Source organism: Botrytis deweyae (assembly GCF_014898535.1).
Source record: "Botrytis deweyae strain B1 chromosome Unknown BDEW_061, whole genome shotgun sequence".
NCBI classification, from domain to species: domain Eukaryota; kingdom Fungi; phylum Ascomycota; class Leotiomycetes; order Helotiales; family Sclerotiniaceae; genus Botrytis; species Botrytis deweyae.
In genome coordinates this window covers 95,750-120,805 of record NW_024066268.1, presented here as the reverse complement: position 1 = coordinate 120,805, position 25,056 = coordinate 95,750, and the positions used below count along the sequence as shown (strand labels likewise).

At 34.1% G+C, this 25,056-nt stretch overlaps 5 protein-coding genes across 5 annotated transcripts; 2 read left to right on the top strand and 3 right to left on the bottom strand.

Annotated features, from left to right (window-relative positions):
- Positions 1–218: 218 nt before the first annotated feature.
- On the bottom strand, positions 219–1,699 carry EAE98_012231 (uncharacterized protein; the record flags this gene model as incomplete). The annotated part of the gene is made up of 3 exons (XM_038959856.1): positions 219–861; positions 971–1,466; positions 1,585–1,699. The coding sequence occupies 3 exons, from the start codon at positions 1,697–1,699 to the stop codon at positions 219–221; spliced, it is 1,254 nt and encodes a 417-aa protein (XP_038803796.1).
- Positions 1,700–2,215: 516 nt separating this feature from the next.
- EAE98_012230 (uncharacterized protein) lies at positions 2,216–4,088 on the bottom strand (the record flags this gene model as incomplete). The annotated part of the gene is made up of 2 exons (XM_038959855.1): positions 2,216–3,820; positions 3,876–4,088. 2 exons carry the CDS (start codon positions 4,086–4,088, stop codon positions 2,216–2,218), a joined length of 1,818 nt encoding a protein of 605 aa, XP_038803795.1.
- Positions 4,089–4,646: 558 nt separating this feature from the next.
- On the top strand, positions 4,647–6,905 carry EAE98_012229 (uncharacterized protein; the record flags this gene model as incomplete). The annotated part of the gene is made up of 7 exons (XM_038959854.1): positions 4,647–4,809; positions 4,849–5,268; positions 5,327–5,431; positions 5,494–5,626; positions 5,682–6,310; positions 6,472–6,665; positions 6,744–6,905. The coding sequence occupies 7 exons, from the start codon at positions 4,647–4,649 to the stop codon at positions 6,840–6,842; spliced, it is 1,743 nt and encodes a 580-aa protein (XP_038803794.1). The 3' UTR covers positions 6,843–6,905.
- A 2,387-nt stretch (positions 6,906–9,292) lies between these two features.
- On the top strand, positions 9,293–12,877 carry EAE98_012228 (uncharacterized protein; the record flags this gene model as incomplete). The annotated part of the gene is made up of 5 exons (XM_038959853.1): positions 9,293–9,607; positions 9,668–10,035; positions 10,088–10,121; positions 10,356–11,778; positions 11,889–12,877. The coding sequence occupies 5 exons, from the start codon at positions 9,293–9,295 to the stop codon at positions 12,875–12,877; spliced, it is 3,129 nt and encodes a 1,042-aa protein (XP_038803793.1).
- Positions 12,878–13,181: 304 nt separating this feature from the next.
- Positions 13,182–14,480, bottom strand: EAE98_012227 (uncharacterized protein). The gene is made up of 3 exons (XM_038959852.1): positions 13,993–14,480; positions 13,469–13,943; positions 13,182–13,415 (listed from the first exon to the last, which is right to left on the bottom strand). Exons 1-3 carry the CDS (start codon positions 14,400–14,402, stop codon positions 13,383–13,385), a joined length of 918 nt encoding a protein of 305 aa, XP_038803792.1. The 5' UTR covers positions 14,403–14,480; the 3' UTR covers positions 13,182–13,382.
- Positions 14,481–25,056: the final 10,576 nt, after the last annotated feature.

Here is a 25,056-nt window from a genome sequence, read left to right as displayed (position 1 = left end):
TTATGTGATACAGTGGTTGGTATAAAATTGTTCCTGTTAATGCTTTATGGTGGAAACTATTTCCTCGGGAACGCTTCCGGCAATCTATGTTAATATCTATATATCTGCAACGTAGGGTTGATATTCTGTAGGCAATGGTGCTCGCTTCTAAATCTATGCAATTCACTGTTCACCCAGGCTAGAACAAATCATGAACCTATAAAGTCACCCGCTCGATATCAAAGCATCGATTGTCTCAATAGAGGAGCAACCTGCTTTCTACTATGCTCAATCCTCTCTTGCCACCAACAATGTCTAATCTCCTTCTCCTCATCGACATTTAGTATGCCTTGACCCCAAATCTTTAACCCAAATCTTTTCTCTCCTTCCCCCTTGAACTTCCTCAAACATTCTACCCCTCTATTCCCCAACCCCCATACCAAAAGCTCCCTCCTAAACACTCCATCCTTATTGCTCGTTGTCATCACCGCACAAATATCCAAAGTTCTTTCCTTTGCCCACTCACCAAGTACCTCAAGCAACTTATCCCTACTCCCCGCTTTCGCGAGGAGAAAGTCGAAATCCTGAACTACGGCACTTATACCCAGGTTCAGTCCTCCTTCGTGCCATTCTTTGTAATCTTTTCGTAATATATCTCGTAATTCCATATCTCCGATGTCTTCTTTCGCGGCAGTCATTGTGGAGAAATATTCGTCTCGGTTCCAGGGTGATTTTGATGTATTGGGATCTTTTGCGATTAGGTCTTCGAGGAATTGGACAGCGGCTCGGTCGCTTTCGCAGGTTTTGTCGGCGGATTGGAGATTGTTTGTGTCTATTAGGATTGGGCCTAGTGCTAGATATGCTAGTTCACCGTCCCATTGACTGTAAATCGGGGTTAGTTTGATCAAGTAAGATTGTGGGTGAGAGCGAGAACGGTATGAGATATGTCGATTATCAAGATAGAACTGGATATTGTAGAGCGCAAACTTACCTGATATCTCTTTCTCCGCCTACTCCATCTCCTCTCCTCATCTCTGCCCAGCCACCTCGCGCCCATGCAACGACCAAACTCGCACAACTTCCACTCTTCTCTACAATCCTCATTTCCCCCTCCTTCTCACAGATTTCCTTTGTGGGAACCTTCCCCTCTTCATCATGATGATCTATACACCCTCTGACTCTCCCCTCATATATTCTACCTAATTCCCCCTGTAACGCATTATGATCTACCAATATCCATCTCGTATCATCTGGTTTCAATATTGTCAACTGCGACGACTTTGAGCCGTGTTCTCTCAAATCATCCAGACTAATCAATTCTCCCACATTGACTCTTGCTTTCTTCAGAATTGGATGTAATTCCGGCCTCAATCCTAAATCCGCACGGGGCAGATTCGACAGAGGGATGTAGAGGGATTTGCTATGGTTGAGAGGGGAGTATGTACGTAGATAGGCTAGGAGTATGGCGCTACAGAGGGAATCGAGATCTAGTTACTGTGTGTGTTAGTTATGTGGACGATCTTATGCTAGTCACCAATTGTATCGAGCTGCTTCCGCTAACATCTTTCCCCGGAGTATTACAAGAAGGGATCAAATGGTACATACCAGCCGATTCATTACCCACGACAAAATTAACTTTTCCCCCGCCTTTCAATGCGCCGTTTAGGGCAGCTTTGGCGGAGGATAGAAATGAAGAGAGGGATACGCGAGGGAGAGACATTTTTGGATTTTATCCCGGGAGGCTAGAATACGCGGGCTGAGAACGCGTATTTGATGTTGTCGAGTGGAATTGTGAGGAGATGAGGGGGACGCGATTAGAAAGACCCCACTTACGCGAGCTACGTCATTGGGTGGGAGCTTCTTTATATGTAATTTGGAAATCAAGAGGACTTTTCTTACAATATAAGAAAAATGATTTTTGATATTACGAAAGAATGGACTTAACCCTACTATTAATTCTTGTTGTCTCACTCGATAATGTTGTGATGTTGCCAGCATGGTTACATTAAGAGTTACAAAGGCTTCTTTTAAGGTCTATTTAAAGTAGGCTTGCTTGGAATAGAACCACATTATCACCGTACGAAAGGTTCCGGAGCGACATGTTATATTCACGGTGCGAAGATGTTCTCGGATTTAAAAGGTAAATGGCTAGCCATTAGGTCTAAAAGTATAATATTCCAAGGTTATCAAGTCGCAGGATATTATTGAATGAACAATCAAGACAGCTAAAGCATTTCTAGATATTATGATCCAACTTGATCAAATCAGCTGCTCTTTCAGCTACAGCATAGACAGTAGATTGTAGATTTCCTCTCGGAATCAAAGGTATCATACTTGCATCGACAACCCTGATGTTTTTGGTGCCATAAACCACCAGCTTTTGGTTCAAAACACCACCATCTTCCAAAGGTAACATCGCACAAGTGCCACAAGGATGCCACGCGGAAATCATAGTTTTTCTGACATATCCTTTGGCATCTTCCAAGTCTGTACCAAATGCGGCAAAGCTTGGACTGATATGTCCGCCGGGTTTGAGAATTGAAGCCATCGGCTCAGTCACAGCAATGTTATGGATGTATCGTATGAATCTAGCATGGATATCAAGATCAATAGGATTGCTGAAATATTTGGGATCAATGATAGGATTATCCAATGCCGACGAAGATTGAATATGAACACTGCCTCGTGAAAGCGGATATCCAAGTTCACAAGCAATTGTAAGAAAGTTGCAAGTCTCGTGGCTAATGGTGACGTTCTTTGCAGAGCTTGCGTCAGATCCAAAGTTTCCATGGGCTGCATACACGAAATAGCAAGCGGAACTCTTGTCTGCACTAGAAAGAACAGATCGTGCAAATTCAAACGTTACACTCTCTTTCTCGGGTCTGCAGGTAAGCAGCAAATTATCCAACTCGGCTTTGCCTTTGGGTGTCTGGAAGTCTGGAACAGGCATGTAAGCAAAAGACGATATTGCCGCACCAGCAAACGGTCCAGTTTTGTCAGTTTGATATGCGGACATAGCAGCTGCTATGGCTTCTGGTTCTTGGTGGTTCAGAGGATCTAGTGTCTGTATTTCATCAACTACCTCGAAACTCATTCCGCTTGATGTATGGTCTTGGAAATTTTCTCCCACGTTAGAATTGTCGACATATACATCGATTCCGAGCGAGCGAAGAAGTTCAGAATCACCAATTCCCGAGAGTTCTAAGATCTTTGGGGAATTCAAAGCGCCGGCTGCAACTATGACCTCCCTCCCGGCTTGAAAGATATGTTCGACGCCTTTGATAGTGACTTTAACACCTTTGGCAATGCTTTCCCCAGATTCCTTGTCAAGAATGATTTTCTCAACTAGAGCATCAGTAACGAGATGGAGATTGGATCGACTTTGCACGGGTTTGAAGTAAGCATTTGCTGAATAGCTCCGCTCCTTTGTAACGCCATTAACTGTCGAATTATTCACAAACCCACCAATTGAAGATCCTGAAAATGCATTTTCAGACATTTCATACTTCAAAGCATTGAAGGTATCAACCCATGCTTTTCTGACAGCATCCATTTTTGGAGGATACGACGTTTGAATAGGACCGTCAGACCCCGGGTTGTTTGAAGATGTGAGGTGATTTAAGCCCAACTCCTTTCTCAACTTGTCGCTTGGGATTTCTACAGTATGACACTTTTTGTAGTAAGGTTCCATGGAATCCCAATCCCATCCTTCATTCCCAAGCTCTTTCCAGGCGTCAAGTCCAACTTTAGATGCAGCGATAAAAGCTTGCGCATTGATGGCACTTGATCCACCGAGGAGACGACCACCAGGAAGGCCTATAGTGCGATTTCCAAGTTCACTCTTTATCACAAACAATCAGCATTGAATGATTCAAGGAAGACGTGGTGGAAATTACCTGGGGAATAGTTTTAAATGCCCAATCGAGTTCTGTACCGAGCAAAGAGGGCCAAAGTGCTGGAATGTTTATCTGTGGATTTTCCAAATGATTTCCGCCAGCCTCGAGAACGAGAACTTGGATTTCAGGATTTTCGGATAGTCGAGTGGCGACTACGAGACCTGATGTACCGCCTCCTACGATAATGAAGTCGTAAATCTTTGAGGTATCCATTTTCTTTTTTAATGCTTAGATGGACGTTGCGTGGGAAAGGAAATGAAGTAATGTAGTTTGAGCTTCTGGAGAGGAAGAACTTGGTGGAAAGATACATGGAGAGTTACAAGGGAGTATATAAGTAGGTAGGTTTTGCTTACACTTTCATGCAGAATAGTGGGACGTAGTGATCAAACAGTTGGAGATGATATGTACTGATCATGTTAGGAGAACTGTACAATCTAGAGCCTGTTTCTGTGTTCAATGATGGCCGAGATAGTACAGATATATACCTGCGATATGATTTCAACACTTTCGACGTTCTCAAAATCGTAGTGATCGGGGCGAGCTTCAACGTAATGATATGTACAATTCAAATGGCATCGCTTCTTATCTTTCTGCTTTTATGAAGAGTATTTGTAATGACTGTCTTTCTAGCCAACGTTGGTGATGTTGGCTAATGTTAGTGGATGGATGTGAACCAGTATTTGTGCTAACTTCCCGGTGAGCTATCGGTTATCCTTGAATACATGGATAATACCACATCTCCCTTGCGAACTCAAGTGCTTTTTAAACTCCATGGATACTGAACGATTATCCCGTAACTTAGCAGAATCACCTGGATTACTCACAAGTTATGAGTATCGGAAGCCAGTTTCGGACGTCTACAATGTGGCACCTGGTTACCTACAGTATGATACACTCAACGCCACAACGAGAACCACATTGTGGCGCAAACGAAGTTAATCAGCCACACATTTCCATTCCTATCTCCCTACAGTCTTCTCACGTATCACAATTCACATAACACAACATATCATACAAGCGATGCCGCCCTCTTCCCCCCTCTCTCCAAAACAAACCCCCCCATCCACTGTTCCACCTAATGAGACTTCCCCCCTTATCTCCACCCACCATCATCCCCATGACCCTCCTCCTCCCCCCACCTCTCCCTCCCTCCCAACCCTCATCCTCTACTTCATGACCCTCCACTTCCTCATCGCCTTCTGCGAAATGGTCCTCGTAGCCCCCCTCATCTCCCTCTTCGAATCTTCCCTCTGTCACTCTTATTACAATTTTCCAAAGCCAAGCTTAAGATTAAATAATCCGGAAATTATTTCAGAAATGTGTAAAATACCCGAGATTCAGGGTCCGTTAGCGACGATTAGGGGATGGAAAAGTTTTGGAGATACGGTGCCTGGTATATTTTTCGTTTCTTTAAAAGAGGGTAAATGCTGATAGGTATATAGTTTTACTAGTAGCGATTCCGATTGGCAACTTGGGAGATCGATATGGAAGGAGAAAGATCATGGCGCTATCTTTAATTGGAGTTGGATTATCTTTGGTGGAAATATTTGTTGTTTGTATGTATTCTGCTACTTTGCTTTGTTGCCTTCAAATGTTGCTAATCTCTGCATCTCATAAGGTGCATACCCAAAGATCTTCGATTTGCGTTGGGTATGGTTGTCTTCACTGTTCCTTTTATGTGGAGGAGGTTTATACTCAAGTGCAGCATTTATGTGGGCGATGGCTTCTTCCCTGATACCGGAAGATAAAAGGTGAACAGTATGTATAGTTGGGTGAATATTTCAGACTAACTGCTGTTTGTAATAGGAGCTATGCATTTTACTATATCTTCTCGGCATTCTATATTGCAGAGCTCATTGGGTCATATGTAGCTTCTGTCACGATAGACATTTCTCCTTGGATTGCCTGTAGTATGGCAATGGGATCTGTAACCCTAGGATTACTTTTGTTGTGGCTGGTACCATTTAGTCAATCGTCGTCGCCACCGGAACCATCCTCACCTTCAATATCCTCACCTTCAATATCCTCACCTTCATCCCCAACACGACTACAATCAAGACATCTTACAACTATCCCCAAGACTATCATTCTCGCTACCATCCGCCACGCCATGATACAACCCAACGTTCTCCTCTGCATCCCAGTCTTCCTAGTCGGAACCCTCAGATACACAACTCTCAATATCTTGATCCAATATTCGTCAGTCTGTTTCAATACCAAGATATCTCAAGGAGCAATGTTCTACACTGAAACAGCTATTATCAATATCTTCCTATTCCTTTTCCTGATCCCGAGGATAACTATTTGGATAAAAGCGAGATATCATGTGAGATCTGAGAAAATTGATTTGGCACTGATGAGGATTAGTGTATGTTTTCTTTTGATGGGTTCTCTTGCTATTGGGTTAGCACCGACGAGTGGGTGGATTCCAGTTGGTATGATACCTCCTTCCTTGGAGATGGATTATAATGTCTAACTTGAAATAGGTGTTTCTATCTTCGCCACAGGCTGTACGTACTCTTCTCTTCCACTTCTCTAATTTCAGCATCCAAATTACTCTCCAAAACCACAGATAAGTTCTAACAACTCCTCTCAGTCGGATCCCGAGTCTCAACCCTTTCCCTAATATCCCATTTTATTCCCGCCTCCTCCCTCGCTACCCTCTACGCCTCGATAGCCGTGCTCGAAAATCTCGGTCATGCTATCAATGATCCTTCCATGCAACACATATTTGCGGCAACCTTACGCCTACCATCTTTTTGGCATGCGTTACCTTTTTTTGTTGCTGCTGTGAGTACTCTTTTACTTCTTAAATTTGCAAATAAACACAACTTGTAGAATGAATGTACTGATAAAAGATAACGATAGATATGTTATTTTCTGGCCGGTTTGTCTACAATCTTTATGAAGATTGATGTTGATGGCAAGAAACTAGACGATGATGAAGGCCAGGAAGAAGATTTGTAAAGAAAATGTATATGCAAATCAGGGCGTTCAATATTTCGGACTGTAGTCCAACAATGAAGATTATCAAATCCCCAAATCAAATAGAATATTCAGATTATTTGAGATATTGAATTTGATTATAATATACAACTATTTTCAAATTTCTAATTGCTTTTAGATATTCAAACCCTGATATTGTTGGACTGCTACGGTTGCTCAATGAGGCCAATGGCCAAGTAAACGAAAAAATCGAAAATCGAAAGTCTTGAGCAATATTCAATATCAGGAACAAAAACATCTAGACAAGGAAAAAAAAGTGAGCTGTCGCCGTGAGACCAAAGCTATATGTGTCTAAGATGAATTTCCTGTATATCTCAGGAAAGCAAAAAGTAAACGCAACCCTGTGATCCCAGGTTCAAACTGGGTATGGAAGGATAGAATGTTCATTGAGAACCTTCTAATAGGAATCGAACCAATATCTCCGGAATCAAAATCCGACGTGCTAACCATTACACCATAGAAGGATTGCTTGAATTGTTAAAGTTCCCACTCATTTTTGCGTTTATATTACTGACAGAGTGGGGCGGGTAGAATTTTTGAAGAGTTTTTTTTTCGTGGTGGGGCGTGACCTTATGGTAAGCGAATGCGAGTCAGGCAATTTTTCGCTTCTGAGTCATGGGGTGGGCTCTACGTAAGCGAAAAAACAGGCGGAAATTGAGTACTCTTTCAAAGGTATTTTTTTAATAGATTATAAATTCATTTCAAATTAAATATTGAAATTTGAAAAAAGCAAACGAAAATTTGAGTCTTCTTTATATTGAAATCAAGTGTTTTTATTATCTAATATTAGGGTTAAAAAGAAATCTTAGTTGTTGAAGGTCTTTCGAATGATGATCAATTCCCGCCTGTTTTTTTTGCTTACGTAGAGGTGGGATTGCCCCCCTTCATTTTGGATGCGAAGATGACGGAATTAATTTCGTTTTGGAGGTCTGGAGATGGGGAGTTTGTAGGTTGCGTATTCAATTTAGATTAATAGCATGTATTAATTGAGGGGTAATTAATAATAAATCTAGTAAATCCCACATTGCGATGTTGAAAAGTCAAGATTATGTCTTCGGATGTTGGTATGCGACTTATTTCGCATTACCTATCGAGTATTACTATACGTAGCACAGAGTCTTGATTTTCGCGGCCAACAGTTCTTTCCTCGCACATGACGTGGTCTTATACATCCGACTGTTGGTGCCGCATAGCCCCATTATGCGGATAGGGTTACTGACATTAATAAACCATCTTGTGCCTCATCACTACAGAAGTGATATCTTAGGTCTGCTAGATATACTAACCACCCGTATTCACGGAGTACAACTGTTGGACTAGAAGAAGAACCACCTCTGTATATCCTCATAAAATGATTATTGTTGGAGGATATCAGATTCTTTATCGCAGTAAGATTTGAAAAGTTAATATTGTTAAAAGTGTATTTCGGAGTATAGCAAAAGAAACTTATACGTTAGATTTTATGGAATTTTTATATAGCGTATATTAATTATATTTTTCATACTTAGAAATTCAGATTGTATATAATTATATAGTAGTTATATAATATTTTTTATTATGAAATTAATTATATAAAGAATTAGAAAATAAAGAGTTTAAAAAACAAAGAATTTAAAAAACAAAGAATAAACTTTATCTTTAATTCTTTAATATTAAAGACTTACTAAGAACTTATTATTATTATTATTATTATTATTATTATTATTATTATTATTATTATTATTCTTATTATTCTTATTATTCTTATTATTATCATTATTATTATTTAATTAATCTAAATTATCTAATTATTTTAATAATATAAATTAGAATCTAGAAAAAATAATAAAAGAGAATCTCTATTATTTCTATGATTTTTATTAAATAATAAGAATAATAAGAATAATAAGAATAATAAGAATAATAAGAATAATAAGAATAATAAGAATAATAAGAATAATAAGAATAATAAGAATAATAAGAATAATAAGAATAATAATATAAAATAATATAAAATAATAGAAAGTATTAGGCGCTCCGAAACACTAACGAGCTGGCTCGCCCCGAAATTCAAGTGCATACACACACATATACATATCTCCTTGTAAATAGAAGATCATATCCGTATAATCAAGCATTATAGCATCGAATTTATAACATACATATGTAGCAAGATGGGTCATGGTTTGACGGCACAAACATCTCGCGTCAGGCTCTCCTGGGTATACATGACTTTGCTGTATTATTAGTGTATACTTGTTCCTTGATTCTTACATGTTTCTTCAGAGAGGAACTTTCATCTCTTTCTACTGATCAGTCTTCAAACACTGTCACTTACATGTCCTCTGATCCCCCATCTTAAATATCACCGACTCCTATTCACAAGTCTTTTCCTATCTTATTTTGTTCCTCGGCTCCACAAACCTAAGAACATGGCATCCATTCTATTCGAAGAAACCAGCTTAAAACCTATCCGTCGCAAGCAACTCCTCAATAACATTGTCGACGGTTTAGCAAAAGTTCGACCCGGTACCATCTACGCCGAAGTCCCACGATCCGCCACCAGCTACGAGTGTGGATACCGCAAGATCAGCTATGCTAACTTTGCAAATGCAATCAATGGTCTCGCTCATTGGCTGCACGATACTCTTGGTCCTGCGGAAAACTTTCCTACTTTAGCTTATATTGGTCCGAACGATTTCCGGTACAATGCGCTGATGTTGGCTGCTGTGAAAGCGGGGTATAAGGCATGTTATATACAACTTACAGCTTTGGTCATGGGACTTCTCTAACAGTAGTGAGGATAGATGTTCTTCAGTTCCCCGCGAAACAGTATACTAGCCCATGCGAATCTCTTCAAGATTCTGGAGTGTAAAGTCCTCATCACAGTTAACCCCGTTCTCCCCATGACACACTCAATCATCGAAGCCACCGGCGCCCGAGCAATCGAGTGTCCAGATGTGGACGAATTGCTCGATAACATTTACCCTCACTATCCCTTTAACAAAACATTCGAACAAGCACGAAAAGAACCATTGGTCGTTCTACATACTTCTGGAACCACGGGGTTTCCGAAGCCTATAGTGTGGAACCATGAGTGGGTAGCTAGTTGGAGTGATTGGCTTGCGATTGCTCCTCCGGATGGTTATACGAATCAAACTGCGTTGTGGACTTCGTAAGTATCTTCTATTGTGTGGTTGAGAGTGATCTGATTGTTGTTTTTGCAGGACGAGACTTTTGAATACATTACCGCCTTTTCATGTGAGTTGCTTGTTTCGTTGATTGTTTGCTTAGCAATGAAAGGGATCGATACAAGGAGACAGATAGATACCAAAGGTAAACATGTGCTGGGGGGTATTCGAGCGGCAGCGAGCCATGGGGGCTTGGGGGCTTGCCCTCATCAAGAGGAAGAGTACAGACTGCAGACTATAGACTATAAAATGAACAGCTCTTTTGCGTTGATAACAATTTTGAGAGCTGATTTATCAATTACAGGCAGGCGGAATATTCATGACACTCTTAAATGCAGTATTCAACCAGACACCTCTCATCTACCCCCTATCCGGCGTGCCCCTCTCGACACAAATCGTACTCGAAGCACTCAAGCACGTGAAAGCAGATAGCGTTCTTCTCGCTCCACCATTCGTCGAAGAAGTTGGTAAAAACCCCGAAATGCTAGACTTCCTCGTCAAAAATATCGACGTACTTCTCTACGGCGGTGGCGACGTCTCACAAGCCACAGGAGACAAGATCTCCAAGCGACTCAAACTATCCATGATTATAGGATCTACAGAAAGCGGTGCGTACCCGGCCGTCTTCCCAAGCGATAAATGGCCATCTGAAGATTGGAAATATTTCCATTTCCATCCCAACGCTGGGATTGAACTAAGATCACATTCCGAAAACCGTTATGAAGCGGTTCTCATTCGCAATACGGATTCTGAGAAAGTACAACCTATTTTCTCCGTGTTTCCATCACTGAATCAATGGGAAACCCACGATCTATATGCTCCACATCCTTCAATTCCAGATCTGTGGTTATATTCCGGACGAAGCGATGATATTATCGTCCTTCTAACTGGCGAAAAAACGAATCCTGTCAGTATGGAACAACAAATATCACATCATCCTGAAGTACGAGCTGCGCTTGTCATTGGTGCGCACCGATTCCAAACCGCGTTGTTGATTGAATTGATATCTCCCCAAGCACTTTCTACTGTGGAACGAGCAAAGGCAATCGAACGTATATGGCCGACTATTCAGCAAGCAAATCAGGAATGTCCTCGCCATGCCAAAGTTGCTAAATCTCATGTCTTCTTCACTAGTCCGGATAAACCTATGGGAAGATCAGGGAAGGGGATGGTTCAGAGACAACCAACACTTGATTTGTACTCGAAAGAAATCGACAATCTTTATGCCGACGCGGATAAAATGTCGAGCTCAACTTCACTAAACCTTTCAGCACCCGAAATTGAAAAGCTTAAAATAGATACGAATGACAGTATCTCCATAAGTCGATTCATCCACGATAATATTTCCCAGCTTATAGGAAGCATCACATTTCAGGATGAAGACGACTTATTCATTCGAGGAATGTTGGATTCTTTACAAACCCTTCGATTGACCAGAATATTGAAAAACACTTTTGCGATCCCGGAATTGGAAATTACTACACTGTATACCAATCCTTCGGTTAAATCTCTTGCCGAGGCGATAATCCAGCTTTCTTCGCTCCACGAAGCGGAGAAGTCTTCGGATAGTAAGTCTAGAGAGCAAGGTATTCATGATAGCTTGGTTGAATATAAGGCTATCTTAGATGAGATCGCTCCCCCAGATAACCAGACGCACTTGAACGGGGTAAAAGAAGCAGATGGCACTTCATCAGAAGAAAGGATTGTTGTCCTCACAGGCTCCACCGGTACACTAGGATCATACATATTACAAACTCTTCTCTCATCAAGCGCCGTTTCGCACGTTTTTGTCTCAATAGGACTGCCGGGGAACAACCACAAATCAAACGAAGTAAAGCTCACGGCCTTCCTACCGAATTTCCTTCAAATCGCGTCACATTTCTCCAAGCCAATCTCTCAGATGAACGATTAGGTCTCGAGCCCGAAATATTCGAAAAGGTCAAAGCCTCCGCAACACATATAATCCACAATGCATGGCCTGTAAATTTCAACATTCCACTATCGTCTTTCCATCCCAACATCAAAACCGTCATCAATTTGCTTGAATTTGCAGCTACCGCATCTCAAACACCTTCTCTAATGTTTCTCTCATCCCTTAGCTCCGTCGGTAATTTTTCAGGAGATGTCCCCGAAAGCGTAATCACAGATACATCAGCATCTCTTCCAATGGGCTACTCGGAATCAAAATTCATCGCCGAAAACCTCCTTGCCTATGCCGCAGATAGATTTCCCCATGTATCCATTAGCATAGCTCGCGTAGGACAAATCGCAGGTCCGGTCTCCACTACCGGAATCTGGAACAAACATGAGTGGTTTCCAAGTCTCGTGCTTAGCTCTATACATCTTGGTATTATACCCGAATCACTTGATTCAACCGACCGTAGCGAAGTTGACTGGGTGCCTATTGATCTCATCGCTGCTATACTTGTGGAACTTGTATTGTTCCAGAGAAACGATCACAACCACGGTGCCAAAGTTTATCATCCCGTCAATCCTGTTCTCGTTCCGTGGAAGTCATTATTACCTAACATTATTAATACCGCTACAGTAGGGCAAGAAAACAAAATTACTCCTGTACCTTTTGCGAAATGGATTGAGCGTGTTCGAAAAGACGCCGAGGATTTACATTCAAAGATTGATTTTGAAGAAATGTTGGAAAAGAACCCGGCTATCAAGCTATTGTCCTTTTATGAAGGATTAGCAAAGGGAAGAGGTACGAGTATCTTGGAGAATAAGAAAACAGTACAGGCAAGTGGGAACTTGCGTAGGTTGAAAGGTATTGAGGGAGACTGGGTTGAGAAGTGGGTACATGGTTGGATTGAATGAATGTATGAGTATTTTCTGGTTTTATAAGAGGGTATTTATCTCCAATGATTATGTTTGTAGTTATGATGAAAATCCAAACTTAATACTTAAGAAAATACCACAGTTGAGCGAGACGTTCCTAATGTGAAGCCATCCAAGATCAAGACTAAGATTAAGAATACTCTGATTCCACATTTATAGACTGAATATAATACTTGTAGACAATGTATAATCTTTATAGAGCAGTGAATAGATAGATAAGAACTCTTTACTTGACCAGACAATGAAAGTAATGAACTAAAATTAAAAGGCGACGGAGAAACCTTTGATGACACAAGCTTCATTTGGTTTCCAGAACAGGAGTACAGGCTTTTGAATTTTGGAATAAAAGAATATGATATCTATTTTATGCATTGTAAAACTCATTCTCGCTTCTATCGTAGGGTATACATTTTCTATGCACAAACAGAATGCCTTAGCTCTTCTTATACATTGCACCTCCAGCACCAGCCTATGGATGATCAGTTTATGACTTCTTATGCATTACTGTGGCAGCAGCCTGCCAATACCTCTATTAGTTCCTGTATTCGCACCAAAAGAATTAAAACATACCTGATGATTGGGGAAAATTAAAGTATCGGCAAGAACGACATTCTCTCTTCTTCCGGCTGCAAAAACAATAACTTCAGCGATGTCATCCGGAGTCAATGGTTCACATCCAGCATAGACAGCATCTGCCTTCTTTTTATCGCCATAAAATCGAACGACGCTGAATTCGGTCTCGACTTGTCCAGGATCGATTTCAATGACTCTTATTCTTGTAGCGATCAATTCTCTTCTCAGCGAATCTCCAAAACTTCTAATGGCTGCTTTAGTGGCACAATAGATACTTCCTCCTTGGTATGGTTCTCTTCCTGCAATACTGCCAATGTTTATAATATCGCCCTTTCCACCATCTGGTCTCGCTTTGAAAATTGGGAGGACAGCTTGAGTCATGTTGATAAGACCAGTTACGTTTGTTGCGAACATGATGTTGATATCTTCTTCGGCGATAGATGGAGCTTGTGCTACACCTTTGACTAGACCACTGAATTAAAGAGTTAGTTTCCCTTCCCTCAAAGTTAAGAAACACTTACGCATTATTGACCAAAACATCGATCTCCCTCCATTCTTCCGGTAATCCACCAACAAATCCTTTTACCTCCTCAGGTTTACTAACATCCAATTTCACAGCTAAAACTTTAACCCCCTCACCACATTCCTTCTCGATATCCTTCTTTACTTCTTCCAAAACATCAATTCGTCTAGCTGTCAAGATCAATCTCAAATCTTTAGGAGAAGTTCTCGCAAATTCTAAAGCGGTACTTCTGCCAATTCCAGATGAGGCACCAGTTATAACAATGGTTTTACCCTCGAGACGTTTGGACATTGCGGAGGACATGGTTCGTTTGTAAAGTTGTGGAAGAGGAGATTGATAACGAGATGGATGTTTGAAGAAGGATTTAAGAGTTGGTAGGACTAAGTATGGTCTTGGGAGAGTTGGCATACGTAGAAGAATTGCAGAAGATATATCTATAGATCAATTGAGAAAAGGACAGTTAGAAAAGAGTCAGAGATAAGGCAAAAGAGAGGGGAGATGGATGATTAATAGTATGAATGGAGGTGGAGGGGTGGGGGTTTGATAGCTATAAGCTTACCCCACATTTCGGTGATAAGGCGGGATTGTGTCATTTCCTCGGTTTGTCTCTACATCTGTCCCTACGATATATCCATCACACCGGCAACCTTACTCCGTCTCTTGACATTCCCCAAATTCCATATCAATTCATTACCATATTACTTTCAACCAAAATGAAAACTCGATTCTCGAAGGGTTGAAGGCTTTACACAATAATTAAAACCCCTTCAATCAATGTCAAATACCATTCAGAAACTCTCAACTACACGCTGTTAGTCGCAGGGCAAGTTGACACACTTTCAGAAACTGTGCCAGCGGAACCAAACTTCCTACATCAATGTATGGCTTTCAAGGGAAATATTGCTCTTTCTGTTTGATCGCTATGACAAGTACAGCATTATTCTCTTACAGCATGTACTTTGAGCCTCTCGCACTCGCACGCACTTCATGGGTTCTCCCATCGCTCTTCTAGTATCATTTACCGGATATGATGGTTCCAACTTCCTCTATACGTATCCCTATCCAAGCATTTCCTGCTGCGCTTGAGATGTACGGATTTTCGACGCTTGATAGACTACCGAGATAGCTTCGAGGAAGATAATTGTGGTGCTGGAGGGCCATACTCAACAGGGATTTCAATAGTTTGAAATACAATTCAGCAATCAAAAGCTTCCAATAGTTCAGGATAGAGTCCGGCAATCAGAAGGTACATATCAATAGTTTGACATGCAACCCGATGATTGAAAGCTCTCAATATTTTAACACACAATCCGACAATCAAAAGCTTTCAATAGTCTCCAGTGAACTCCGACAATTGGAAGCTTTCAATTTCTGTATTCAACCAAAAGTTTTAAAATGCTTTGGAATCCTGGATTCAATATATGAATATATATATATGGTGTTTCTTTGAGACTTTGAGACTCAAGTTCCATCGAGCCTGTCAGTCTGTACATTGAATATCCCTACCCAGACTACCTGAGTAGTATATATTCTTGAAGACTTTGGAAGTTTTCGACGAAAATTTTATGAAGAGGATTCGTTTGAAAAATGATGATGCGTTTCTTAAAGAGTATTTCGGACATACCTTACAAAACCATAGTTTGGTTTATCGATCATTTTTCGTTACAATTGTGGCGGGCGCAAAAATTATGTACAACATTTTCTTCATGGTAGTGCCAACGTCGAATATTCGATTACGACTGAGGGTTCCGATTCAACTCCTGCAATGACCATCATCCCTGTTTTGTTCTTAGTCGCGGGTACAAGCCATTCATTTGCGCCCCTCAAAGAAGGTCCTTTCGCCCTCCACCCCGCCCCACTCCGCAGAAAATCTCTTCAATGCGTCGCCCACTACAACAATATAGATGCAAATAAACCATTCCATTACGTCAAACACGCAATCCTTCTATGGTGTAATGGTTAGCACGTCGGATTTTGATTCCGGAGATATTGGTTCGATTCCTATTAGAAGGTTCTCATGTATAGAACATTCTTCTCTTCCATACCTAGTTTGAAGCTGGGATTAGAGGATTGCAATCTTTTTGCTTTTTGGGGGAGCATGAGGGATGGGGAGGGTATGATGGGAATGGGAATTTGATCTATCTTTGAAGATGATTCAAATCAATACATTTTTTTTTCTTGGTATGGAGATATCTTTTGTTATAACCTAGTAGTGGCGAATATTTCCCTTCCGTCTTGATTCCATTGACAACGAAGAGGGGAATAGAGTGTTCAATAATCCGGACTGTAGTCCAACGAAAAAGATTTTCAAATCTCTAAATCAATCAGAATATTCAAATTATTTGGGATATTATATTTGATTAGATTACTGAACGATTTTCAAGTTTCTAATTGCTTTTAGATATTCAAAACCTTATATTATTGAACTATAGTTCAAACTGTTGAATACTCTAAGGGGGGATAATAGGAAAGTAGATTGATGGCTCACTCGAACCTCAAGTTATTAGATAAACCAGATATTCCATCCTTGATTTACCTTTATACTCAGAATGTTAACAAATTTGCTGCTCAAGCTGTACAGTCGGGATCCTCATTAGTAAAGTTTTTCTAGTAATATTCCATTTCCTACAAATAGACCACGAGTTCCTATAAAGCTCTCTACTATCGTAGGGAGTATCTATATCTCAGTCCAAGTTTTTGAGGACTTTGAAGTCACTTTCCATACCTACATACACATCCAGAAACCAAAACAGCCGAGACACAAATCCAGCTTCCAGAAGATCCAGTAGGAGAACAACTAGCGACCAAAGAAATAGCAGATGACGAGACGCACAATCGCTTCAATACTGTATGGAAGATGTTTCATCTCCCGATCTCCCAGGGAGTATATATACACCATACATGCCTCTCTCCCGATTAAAAGACATTCCGATTTCGATCTGAGAAATAAACCTGTATATACAAAACCGCAGCGGTCGACGCTTTCGCATGCCGCGAATTTTGTGGTTATGTATTATATAGCGGATAATTTAGAGTTCAAAAGAGACGACCTGTTAGACTCTATTTATGTCTATAAGTTTATAGTCTTGGGTTTTAACTCTGTTCTTTACGGAAATTCAAAGTAAGTCAAAAAGGGATTTTGATTCATACGACTCGAATATAGATGATGTGATGCATTGATATATTTTAAAATCTACTACTACTTATTAGTTTAGAAAGTCGGAACGCGTGGAAGAATTTTGTCTCCTGGAAATGTAGAATAGTTATTTCTATATATAATATGAATATTCTACTAGCTATATATATACAAGATGATATATTATCTACTAATACTCTATAAGTTCTAATCATTTAAATTTCATATAGATAAAAAAATCTTTTATTTCTTAAGAAATAAAATAAAATAAAAAGAATAGTCTTATCTCTATTTATTTAAAAGTTATAAGAAAAATATAGAATAGTTATTACTATATATAATATATAAAGAGATAAAATGAAATGAAATAAAGAAATTGAAAAATGAATTGTTCAAGTAACGAGATAAGTTTTCTACTCCTTAAGAAATAAAACAAAATAAGATAAGATAAAAAGAATAATCCTCTCTCTCTTCTCCTCTCTCTCTCTCTCTATTCAAAAATCACAAACAAAAAAGAAAATAAAAAATGAAAGTATCTAAATATTCAAATAGATTAATTACTATAAAAATAGAACTACGAAAAAAGAAAACCATATCTAATATTCTCACTTCATCTTGAAAATTCGAATATTACGAGAGAATATATATATATATAGAAATTATTAAAGATTATGAGCTAGTATATAGATATTGAAATATAAGAGGAAATAGACTAATATTCAGTCTATTTAGAGAAGCTGACTCTAATTAACAACGAAATTAATTATATAAGCAATTTAATATATGATATTTAATAAATATCTATATTATATTTACTTTCTTATTCTATATTTAAGAAAAAACGACCTTATACTATACTTTTTTTATACTAATCTATCTTTTCGCTTTTATAATAACCGTGTACAGCTATTCATCAGTTTCAAAAATCACACCAAAAATAATCATTTTGCTCTATTTATATAAATAAAAATAAAATATTCAAAATCATTAAAATTGATTAGAATTTTAAATATAGTTTTATTATATAATAAAATATTCAGAATTTATAATTCTTTTGATTTTAAAATATAAGAATATTATTATTTATAAGATTGAATTTAAATCAAAAGAAAAGTTCTTAATTTTCGCTTATTTTACTAGTAAATTTTAATATTTTTAAATCATACTAACTTTCTATATAGATTTTATAATAAATAAAAATCTTAAAAAAAACTATCTAATTTTTATCAAATTTCAATTAAAAACAAATAGAATTATATAAAATTTATTAAATAAAATCTATACTATTATTGAAAAAGATATAGATAATTTATATGAGTTTTAGTATGATTTCGGTGTTCGGCAAACAGCTGTGCCCTAGTACTGTATTAATCTTTTTTAGATTTTTTTCTAATTTGGTTATTCTTTTGAATAAATCTTTTTTTTTATATTCTTGATTGATTATAAAGATAGAGAGAGAGCTGGGTTGGGGAATATGAATACGAATCTAGCTCTAGTGATAGGATTGATTGATAGGATTGAGTGTATTAGGATGAATGATATGAGGAGGGGGGGATGAGATGGGGTAGATTTCTGTTAAGACGGATAGGAAATATCAAAAGTGAAAAAAGAAGATAAATGGGAAATGAAAGGTGAGAGACAGGAGATAAAAGATAATTAAAGGGGTATAAAGGAAAGGATATCGAATTAATCTATAAATCAATCTATAAATCTATCTATAAATCAATCTATAAATCAATCTATAAATCAATCTACAAAATCAATCTATAAAATCAATCTATTAATTAAAAGAGAAATAAAAAAGAGAAATAAAAAAGAGAAATAAAAAAGAGAAATAAAAAAGAGAAATAAAAAAGAGAAATAAAAAAGAGAAATAAAAAAGAGAAATAAAAAAGAGAAATAAAAAAGAGAAATAAAAAAGAGAAATAAAAAAGAGAAATAAAAAAGAGAAATAAAAAAGAGAAATAAAAAAGAGAAATTAATTTTCTCTACGAGATTACCCTAATCAAATTAATATATTTAATAATAATAAAAAAACAGAAAATATTTTAGAAGTCACAAAGATATATTCGTATTCTCAATCTCGTATATATACTAGATTACTCGATATACCTATACTATACTTTACTATATTTCGAGGCTATATAGTAATACTTTTTTAATAATTCTTTTATGATTCTTTTATAATCCTTTTATAATCCTTTTATAATTCTTTTATAATCCTTTTATAATCCTTTTATAATTCTTTTATAATCCTTTTATAATTCTTTCATAATTGTTACGGATCGGCACTTAATCGCAGTTACAATCGCTCATATGTATATATATACATATATATAATTATATATATATATAATTGATATATAGATATATTTGATAAGTACTTTACTTCCAATTCTATAATTGTAGATTTTAAGAATAAATTGTATTCTATTTTTATAGTTTTTTTAAGACAAAACATTATATTATCTACAATTCTTATATAATTATATAATCATCTAATAGCCATTCAAATAATATTTTATAACCATAATACCTTCTTAAATAAATTATATATCAATATTATTTATAAAAAGAAGATCTATTCTAATTAAAATTTAATAAAAATATTTTCTCTAAATATATTAAGTTATAAGTACCATTATTATATCCAATCTATTTATTTCAAAAGAACTTTATTACTCTTTTTTTATAATTAACCAAGCTTTTTCAACTAATAATAATCAATTTCAATAAAGTAATAAATATAGTCCCTTTAGTTTTAATATAAATATTAGTAAATATAGAAAAAGTAAATAGCTGGGAAACAATTCTTCAATTGAGGAATTAACTTTTAAGGATAGTATATCAATATATATTTGTTTATTTTAAAAAGAATGAGTACTGATTTTTACAGATTATAAAATTTTATAAAATAAAATAACAAAGTTTAAAGAAGAATTACTATAATATAATTTTAATACTATTTATCTATTTCAACCTTTTCAATTTTAATAATAATATTATATAAATTTCTCAAAGGATTATAGAATCCGAATTTCTAATATTCTAATTATCTTTATTAAAAGAGTATTTTTTATTATTAGAAAAAAGAAGAATAAGAAAAAATCCTATTTACAAAATTAATCTTTGTGGTAATCTTTTTTGAATATTAATAATAAATTTTCCTTAATTCTGATTACTTTATTAATCAATCTATAAATTCAACAAATATCTCTTTCTCGCTTCCCCACTATTATAATAGAATATTCATATATTCCAAAATCTATTAATTTCTTATTTAAATTCAAAAATAATATAAAACCAAAAATAAATCTCTAACAACTATTAATTATAAAATAATTTAAACTTTATAAAAACTTGCTTACTTCAGAATTATAATAATAATTCTATATAATAGAATAAATTAAAAGAAAAGTATAAGAATATATATTTTTGTTGTATATACAAATCCCCCATTTGATAGGTCAATAATTGATCAACTAGCTTGTAGCTATTTACAAAAACCTAGTTAAAGCTGATTATACCTATATTAAGTACAAATATTAGATTATATCTAATAATATATAATACAGAAATTTTCTAATATAATATTACAAGTTTAGGCTATTAACTATATAAATAGAAATTATTAATCCGATAACTCTTTTTTACAATCTAAAAAAAAAGATTTTCAATTTTTTTTAATAAATTATTAATTTCTATATTTAACAATATTATATTATAAAAAATCTAGTCAATAAGCTTATTAAAATTGATAAATTCAAAATTACATTTTAGGAATATAATTATAATAAAATAATTAAAGAAATTCTTTTTAAAAAGTTATCTAGCAAGATTTTTTTATTGATTTCTCTTAGAATTACTTTCTGTTTATTAGATAATCTAAATCTATTTATTCAGATTTTATATCCTTTTTGTATTTTTATTAATTATATAGGAACCTTTAAGTTTAATAGTATTCTATTTTCAGAAAACAACTTTAATTATAATATGCCTATTCCTGTACCAAAAATAAATTGTAATTTTACTTTATATATAGGTAATATAAGTATTATAACTGAAATCTAAGAGATTAAAGAAAATAAAGAATTCTATAATGTAGAAAAGAATGTTGAAAAGAATATTAATTCAGATATGTAAATAGAAGTTATCAAATTTGTTTATATTATTAAAAATCAGTATTTAAATTAAAATGTTTAGATAGAAATTCTTTTTTAAGTATAGTTTGGGATATAAGATTTCTCGATTTAATAAAACTAATGGGAAATAACTTTATAAATCTATTATATATATTTTTAAGAAATAAATATTTATATTATATTTAAATGTTTATAGATTCTGGAGTGAATGGTTATACTTTTATTAATAGAATATTTCTTTTATTATTATTTTCTATATTTAAATTTTATTTTAAATTATTTAAATTACTAATTAAAGTTAAAAGTTATAATAATATAAAAAACAAAATTATTATTTATTTAATTTTTCTTAATTTTATAATTAATATTTGATAATAGTTCTATTTATTATTTCTTATTACCAATTTGGATTTATATAATATAATTCTAAATTATAAATAATTGATAGTGTCACGGTCAATCCGTGTAAGGGCTGGCGAGGGCACGTGAGTAGCCCCTGTGGGGCTATTTCGGGCCGATGCCAATCTGTATATAATTATAAATTGTAGAATTTTTATAATTTAGAAGGATTAATGAAAAGTCTTTGTGCTATATTATATTTAGTTGATTTATTGTTATTATTTATTCTAACAATTCTTTTTATTTTTCTATATAGAATAATCTATCAATTATTTCTTAGTCGAGTAATTATTGGTATTATTATGATTTCAACAAGAAGAATACTTATCCTAAGGGGAAAACGGGATATCTGTAATGCAATTCAAAATTAATCCAATAAAATTATCAATCAATTTCTGCAGAGTATTAGCAGCAATGCCTATTCGATCCAATTGTATCCCCCTAATGATAACGAGGATGTATTGTTGGTCTAACAATTTAAAGAAATAAAAGAAGAAATAATAGCTATAAGAGAAGTTTATAGGATAGCTATAGATTGTATTTTATATATAATTATTCTGGTTGAGTATAATTGATTTGCAATTATATTGAATACAATCTATTAGGGTATCAATTTTGATTGAGGAAAATTATCGAAATTGTAGAGATTGAAATAATATAAAGAAAAGAATATTGAGAAAGTTAAAAACTTTTTCTTTTAAATAGAAATCATATTTTGAAGCAATAATAGATATTATTTTCTTATTAATATTAAGAAAATAGAATATATTATTTAATATTTTGAATAACAGTTTTTAGCGATTTGGTATTGGTATATAAACGAGTCAAATTATAAAGAGATAAATTGAAAAAACTTCAGAGAGTATATATAATGTTATTATAGACAAAGGAATTAAATAATGATAAGTAATTCAAAAGATTGTATATATAAAACAAAAAGAAGAAGAAACTATAAATATATTTGTAACCTATCTAAAAGGCTTTGAAAAGGATATCAAGTAGAAGACGGAGAGTGTTTGGGTTGAGAGATTTTTAGCAAATCTATTATTTAATATAATTAGAAAAATATCGGAATCCTTATAACAATTTGAGTTATGTAATAAGTTTATAAAATAAGCTTATAGATTAGAAAATATAAAGAAATTATTCTGAGGAAGAAATATAAGGGATTTATATCGATTCTGCAAATATAACTAATTACTTTTTCAATATCGAAATCCATTTAAATGTTTTTATTTAGAAAACAATTTAATTCTAATTATTAAAATAAAGATCCAAAAATCAAATCAATCTTTTCAAAAGAAATTCTTCAAGATATCAAGATATTCTATTAATATATTATATATAAAGTATATACGGATTACTATATATTATAAATACTAATAGAAAGAATATATTACTTTGAATTATTAGAACAACTTTGTGTATAAATATTGTAAGGGAAAGTATAAAGAAAATGAGTGTCAAAATAATCTCCCTAAGGCTATTTATATAGGAAACGCTTAGACCTAGTAATTATAATGAATATCTTATTGATACTGGGTTTATATAAAGAAAAGTGGATAATCTTTATAATCACAGTGATCTTTAATAATAATAGTAAGCTGATAGTATTTTGATGTTTTATCGATTTGGGAATACAAGCTAATATTATATAATAAAGTAAGTATATTAAATGAGATTAAATCCTTACCAAAAAAAGTATTCTTTTTGTGTTAGTAAATAGTATTACAATTGTATTGTATAGGAATTATGAATTTCTTATCAAAATAAAAAATGAAAAAAGGAAAAAGAGAATTTATATTTATAGTTTTATATCAGTAATATTGGATTTACTATAAATAAATATTATTCTAGATCTTTTATAATTACAAACAATCAATCCTGATATCGATTGGAAATCGATATTACTTTGATATCGCTTTATCTTGAGTAATCTCGAGATTATTTTTATAAAAGAATTTTATTAGAAAATAAAGGAAAACAAAATAGTCTTTACAATCTTTTTAAATAAAATAATCTTACAATCAAAAATAAAAGGAGACTATTTAATATTCATATTAACCTTATATAAAATATCAGAAGAATTCTAGAAATACAAAAAGGTTTTTTTAAAAAACAAAAATAGCTTTTTATCTGAATATTATTTAATAAAATATTATATTAATCTCAAATCCGATTCGATCTCTTCTTAAAATCCGATTTATTTTTTATTAAAGAAAAAGTTAATAATATTATAAGAGTATTTAGATAAATATTAAAGAAAAGAATGGATAAGAAGGTTTATCAGTTTAATAGAAATACTTATCATATTTATTCCAAAAAAGGGGGGAGATTATCGATTATATATTGATTATCAAGAATTTAATCAGATTATTAAAAAGAATCGAATCCCTCTATTTTTTATTAATAAATTTCTAGATTGATTTCAATAAAATATTATATTTATTAAGCTAGATTTATGGGATATTTATTATTGAATCTGTATAAAAGTAGGAAATGAATAAAAAACTGTATTTTGTATATGATATGATTAATACAAGTATAGGGTAATGCCTTTCGGTTTTATTAATATCTTTACAATATTTCAGATATATATTAATCAAGCCTTATCTAATTTAATGAATAGTATCTATATAATATATTTTAATAATATTCTAATCTATTTAAGAGATAAAGCTATATATATAACAAATATCCGAAAAATCTTTATGTAACTTATTGAATATAAGCTTTACATAAAGCTAAAGAAATACATTTTTTATATTAATAAAGTGGAATTTCTGAGATATATTGTTTTATCTGCAGATATTATTATAAAACCAGGCTGTATTCAGATTATAATGAAATAGCTAATATCTAATAGTTTTAAAGATATACAAATGTTTTTTGATTTTATAAACTTTTACTAATAGTTTATTAGAATCTATTCAATAATAGTTTATAATATAATTATATTATTAAAGAGAATGAAGAAAGGAGAAATAGTAGTTAAATTCAAATGAATTGATAAAATATAAAAGGTATTTGAAGTATTAAAAAAAGTCTTTATATCGGTATCTATTTTTTGGTATTTCGATTTCTTATTTTATATAATAATCAAAATCGATATATCGATCTTTACTTTAAATTATATATTATTATAGCTTTTTTTGAAAGAAACTAAAAAGGTATTAATCCAATAGTAGCACCCTATTATATTCTATTCGAGAAAACTGAGTTTAGTAGAATAACAATATTTCATTTATAATTAAGAATTACTAGCAATATATACTACTTTTATATAATAATATTATTATATAATAGGAAATCGATATATTATTATGGTTAAATCGGATTACAACAATCTTTAGCATTTTATAACAAAAAAAAATCTGAATAATCA